The sequence below is a fragment of the Antrostomus carolinensis genome, unplaced genomic scaffold (genome assembly GCF_000700745.2).
Source record: "Antrostomus carolinensis isolate BGI_N321 unplaced genomic scaffold, ASM70074v2 scaffold12041, whole genome shotgun sequence".
NCBI classification, from domain to species: domain Eukaryota; kingdom Metazoa; phylum Chordata; class Aves; order Caprimulgiformes; family Caprimulgidae; genus Antrostomus; species Antrostomus carolinensis.
The window spans coordinates 1,571-6,929 of record NW_010292025.1 but is presented as its reverse complement, the minus strand read 5'-3'; the positions used below and the strand labels follow the sequence as shown (position 1 = coordinate 6,929).

General features: G+C 38.6%; 1 protein-coding gene across 1 annotated transcript in view; it reads right to left on the bottom strand.

The window, feature by feature from the left end:
- PTDSS1 (phosphatidylserine synthase 1) overlaps nucleotides 1-4,632 on the bottom strand; it is a 24,002-nt gene extending 19,370 nt beyond the window's left edge. The window contains exons 1-3 of the mRNA XM_010176803.2: nucleotides 4,448-4,632; nucleotides 1,888-1,979; nucleotides 289-333 (exon numbers count right to left, since the gene is read on the bottom strand). Coding sequence (XP_010175105.2) covers nucleotides 289-333; nucleotides 1,888-1,979; nucleotides 4,448-4,632 — 322 coding nt within the window. The remainder of the gene's footprint in view (nucleotides 1-288; nucleotides 334-1,887; nucleotides 1,980-4,447) is intronic.
- Nucleotides 4,633-5,359: the final 727 nt, after the last annotated feature.

The following is a 5,359-nucleotide window of genomic DNA, read 5'->3' as shown; positions in this document are numbered from 1 at the left end:
TAGGGAAGAAGATTACAAAGCACAAATGCAAAACTGGATTAAAACAGAGAATCAGAATCAATGACCCCTTTCTGGTGAGTTAATTTCCATCATCCTGACACAGAGTAACTACAGTGACATTCCCAAACATAACTAAGAACAGATTATAAGCAACTGCTCAGAAGCGAGAGGGAAGTGACATTCACACAAGTCTGATGCACAATTATGTTTCATGACAATTCCATTTGTCTGAGAGTTATAACGGCTGGTCCTGCAGAAGCACTGAAAAAGTCAGAAACACAAACTTACCAAAAACCATTCTCCATATTGCAGGGTGGGGACGTGTAAAGGGTCCTGTGGACAGTAAACAAAGAACCTATTAGAAGACATGTCAATAAGAACCATATAATCTATTTTTGAATATATCTCATATGAGGATTTGGCATAAGCATAGATCAGTTCTCCATCAAACTATGTAATATACCTGAATGTTGGGGCTCTATGTTAAAAAAAAATGGTAACAGCAGATTTCAGAGAGGAAAAGGAGACTCCAAGTTAGTAGGGTGTCAACAAAATTTTCAATTATTTTAATGGAGTTGTTTTGACAACAGTAATATGCTGTTTTCTCAGCAGACACTGTATCTCAGGTGTCGCCTGAGGATCTCTTGCTCTGGGTTCTAGACCACAGCTCACACATGGCTTACTCCCAATGAAGTCATAAAATACAAATTTCTGTGTGTTAGCAAAGAACCATGATGCTTAGCCTTCAGACGACCATGAAACGTTAGCAAACAGGCTTCCTAAAACTTTTAAACTGAGTATCATGTATCTGACAAGAAGTAAGATACCTGTGCTCTTTACCAGTGTTAATATTACTTACTTTAGAGAGTGATTAATCTGATTTTATCAGATTAAAAACCTCTCTTTTAATGTGAAATAAGAGGAGGGAAATCTAGTGAACCTGGAAAATTTCTGAACATGAATCATACATTTAGGTAGCAAGAAGTGGCTGAACAAATACTTTCAGCACACACTGCAGACTGCTCTTTCACCACTGTATGCATAAAGCTCATTTTCCTCTGGCACTCAGTTTTTCAGGGAGTGCTTTGTGAAAAGTATGGATTAATGATTTATAAAATATGAGAAAAATACATCCCAACTCTGAACTACAAAGCTGCCTTCAGAACAATCAGTTTTTTCCTGGACACTGCCAATCCTCAGACAGTTTAGACGTGACCCAAGAACTACACTCTTGCTGATAGCAATAAGTAAAAATTAGAAATAAATAATTAATAAATAAAATTAAAACAAACAAACAAAAAACAACCAGGAAGACAGCATTTCCTCCATAGAATTAGGTGTCAAACAAGGGTTTTTACCTTTTTGGACTTTCTGCTCCTCACACAATTACCAAAACTTCTGCTCAACTTAAATTTCTACTGAGCAACTATGGTTTTACATTGTAATGCAACTTAAGATAATTTCTAACTATCATTAACTTCCGGTAAGATGATTTATGTAAGGTGTTCTATCTCTGAGAATTTGCAGAATGACACCTCTGTTAAAATACACTGAGGCAGACTCCTTTTAAACATTATTTAACGATCTGGCAGCATCATTACTTAGCAATGTGAGCTGCAACTGCACACCTGCAAATACAGGCACTGATTTTGAAAACCTGACTTCCTTGTTAGATACAGACATGCTATAAATAACATGCATTTTACCATTATCTCCACTCCATATGATTGCAACCTACTTTTAGACTGTTCCTTAACATAAAGGAATTCAAAAGAGTAAAGAAAAAAATTACATGTAAAAGTGGTGCTTTAATAAAAAACAAAATAAATATAGTGGCAATAAAGAGAAATTCATGTTACAAAAAAGTGAAGTACAAACCTTACTCACCATTAGGAAAAGCTAGAACACTGATGATTAGAAAGAAGAAAATCACAGAGAGGATACCCCTCCAAATATTATCCTCTGGGACAGAATCATCCCTGAAGAGACAGACAACATCAAAGAGTTAAAATGCATTATAAGGATGGAGTTGAAAGGCTCTGAAGATTTCATTTTATTTAAATAAAGACTCCATGGAAATAAGTATAAGAAGTAAGCCTGCTGGTTACATAACAAGTTAAGATAGTAACTGCGCTGAATGATCTTCACTCTGCTCTTCTGGGTATTCCTTTCTTACAAGAGAGTTAAACACATAATCAATATATGTGAGCCACAAGCATTGTCAGAAGTCAATGCAGAAGCAATGACTAAATTTGATACCAGGTGGAAAAAATCTTCCTGCTTTAACATTCACAGAAACATCATCAAAAGTACTCTTCACAGCCAACAGAGAGCTAGACCAAAAAGTCTGGAAGCCTGGATGCAATTCCTAGGTTTCTTTCTGCTGTTCTGGTGCTGCTCACTATCCACTTCACCTCCCTTGGCCTAATCCCAGTGCCAAATGCCTGAAGTGAGTGCAGGGAGGGGGGAAATAACAACAACAATCAGCCTTTGGAAATAATGATCGTGCAGCTCAGAATCTGTGTATAACAGAGACACAGCAAAACTTAAAAGAACCAGGGAAAAATATCAGTTTGCTTATAGATCTACTAAGCTAAAGCTCTGAATAAAATACCAGATACTATCTGTGCTATTGTCATATTATGGACAGAAGAGAGATCTAAGAATTCAGTTTGGAATGCTAAGGCAAACTTGACTGAGCTCTTATTTCTTTTCAGGCAGGTAGAATATAGTGTATAGCAGTGAAATTAACAACAAAAAAGCCCACCCAAGTCTTCTAACCAGCAGTCAGCTTCTAGGATACTTCAGTAACAAAAATACAAACAAACTTCAGACTATCATAATTTGCATAGCTAATATTTCATAATGTATCACCCACTACAAATCAAATTAAAGTTTTACTATCTGGATAATTTCATGTACTTTGGATCAGTTTACCTATTTAAATATTCTTTTATTTATTTTCAACCCATGATACAAAAAAATTCCCAGCAAGCTTTAGACAGACAAAGCTCTTCCTCGCAAAGCGTCCATCACATTTCTGGAGGGTTCAGTAGAGAATCTGTGACATTAGATATTTGTCGCAGTTATAAAATGTTTCTCACTTTGACAAATTATTTCCCTTTCCCTCAAAATTGAACCTTAACAGCTCCACAGTAGACTTCAATCAATGAGGCATTTAAAGCACTGTGTTAGCTTAACTGTATGTCAGGAAAAAAGTGTATTAAACATGAATGGTTTCTCTGCAGGCTCAGGGACTCTCCACAATATTTTTTTTAAACCAGCTCAGTCCAGATTCACCGGTCATTTTCCAGCAGCCACGCCACACATGCTGATACTTTACACCAGCTTTTTGAAGAGAGAACAGATTACTAGTGTCACATCACTGTACAATTCAGCGTGGCCAAGAAAGAAGTGAAAGACACTGTGATCACATCACTTATTTGTCACTGCAGCTAAGCTGAAGGGTCTTCACCTTTGTATATCAGGATTCTGAGTACTACTCAGCTTCAGGACAGCTGTCCCAGTCACATTGGCACCACTTCCCCCAAAGATCAACAAAGACGTGGTATGTGGTGTTAAACTGCATTTCATTCCAAGTGAGTGGTAGGGGCATTTCATTTTGGCTTGCAGGTACCTTTCCAAATGGGCAGACATCCAATCTTCTCGCCAGAAGCAGGTAAAAACAGGTAGGAGCAGGAGACTCACTACTGTGCACTGGTTAGGAAGAGAATTGCAGTGTTTGCCTGGAATAACTATTTTGGGGAATGCCAAAAGAAACAAGGAAGCAAAAATAACCATTGGAGGAAAGACAAGATCACAACAAGTTGCAATCGGGAAAATAGGCTAAATCATGTCCTCACTTGGCCTTAGGAACTTTGATGCTGACTTCAAATTATGAGCATTCATGCAGCAAAAACAAGGTTTCTAATGCACGGGAGGACAGATGAAAAGCCTCTCAATCTAAACCTGCTTTATCAGTGCATTTTTCTGTTCTGTGGCTTTTGGAGAAGAAATAATAAAAAACCAAAGCAAGTAATAACTGCATAACCTTTTTCTCTCTCCTGCTCTTCTCCCTACTCCAGAGCACTACATCACACTGGCACATTACAAAAATGTTAACTAGGAAGTTGTTACATCATGTATTAAAAAAAATGAGGATACTCGACTGAGGAAAAAATAGCTAGGACACTAAATTTAGAGTGGGTTTGGGGAAAAAAAAAAAAAAGTCTTCCATAAACTCCCCAAATCAAACGTAAATGCACAATAATCCTGTTTAATCAACTCTATTAATCAAGAAATGTGAAAGACAACAGACCTACATCCTCATAGATCTTACTCTTGCTCTCATAAACCCCTGCAACTCCACACCAGAAGCTACCAATCTGTCACCTTCCTCAGTCCCATTGTTGGGCTCCACAAAATATCCCTCCCCTCCAGCACCCACCTGCCCTGCTGCTGGTTGCCTCCAGGCTCAGAGAAGGCCACATCCCTCTCTCCAGGGAAGAAGATGACAGGGGAAGCTAGAACCACTCCATGCCTCTGCTCCAGGGCACAGCCTGGAAGAAGAGACTGTGTATTTTTTTGTGGCTGACTCATGCAGCAGGAAATAACCACGGCAGCTGCAGCCATTGTCAGAAGCAACAGAAGGATGTAACTAAATAAACAGAATACCCTCTACTCTCCACTTTAACATGGAAAAGTTAAACACACTCACATTTCTTTTTCTGGATTATTGTATTATTGCTACCTGAAGATTACTGCTAATTGAAGTTCAGCTTCACCTTTACCTGTCAGCTCAAAGACTGCATCAACTGCTCTCAGGGATCCCAAGGAAGACCCCACACATTATGGCTTGCTACATCCATGGGAAAAGCATTTTCTAAGTTTGTCTGAACCCTTGCATATTTCTGACATAAAATAATTACAGAAGAGAGAAGAAAGATTTTAAGGGAAGCAGAATTTCCTCTGCCAATGCTGAAGTTCCTGAAAAAAAAACTGCTTGACAACATCAGTGTGAATGTATCATAGAAAATCCCCTGCCTAATAAATTGACCAGGAGAGTTATGGAACAAATGACAGCACAGGGGAAGCAAAGAATCACTTGTCACACCTTACTGGGAAGTTTACAGCACCTTGTGCCCAGGAGGTGGAAATACAAACACAGTCACTGGAGACTCAATGCAATAAGGTGATGGAAATTGAAAGATCAGACCTTGGAGCACATACTGTAAGCATGTGGGGAACCATCTCCCCACCCCTCAGTTTCTCAGAGTACATATGGTTTGGGTAGTGTGACAAATAAGGCAACAAAGGCAGAGCTCTAGTATCACCCTGGAGATCTAGGAAACTCCTGCAA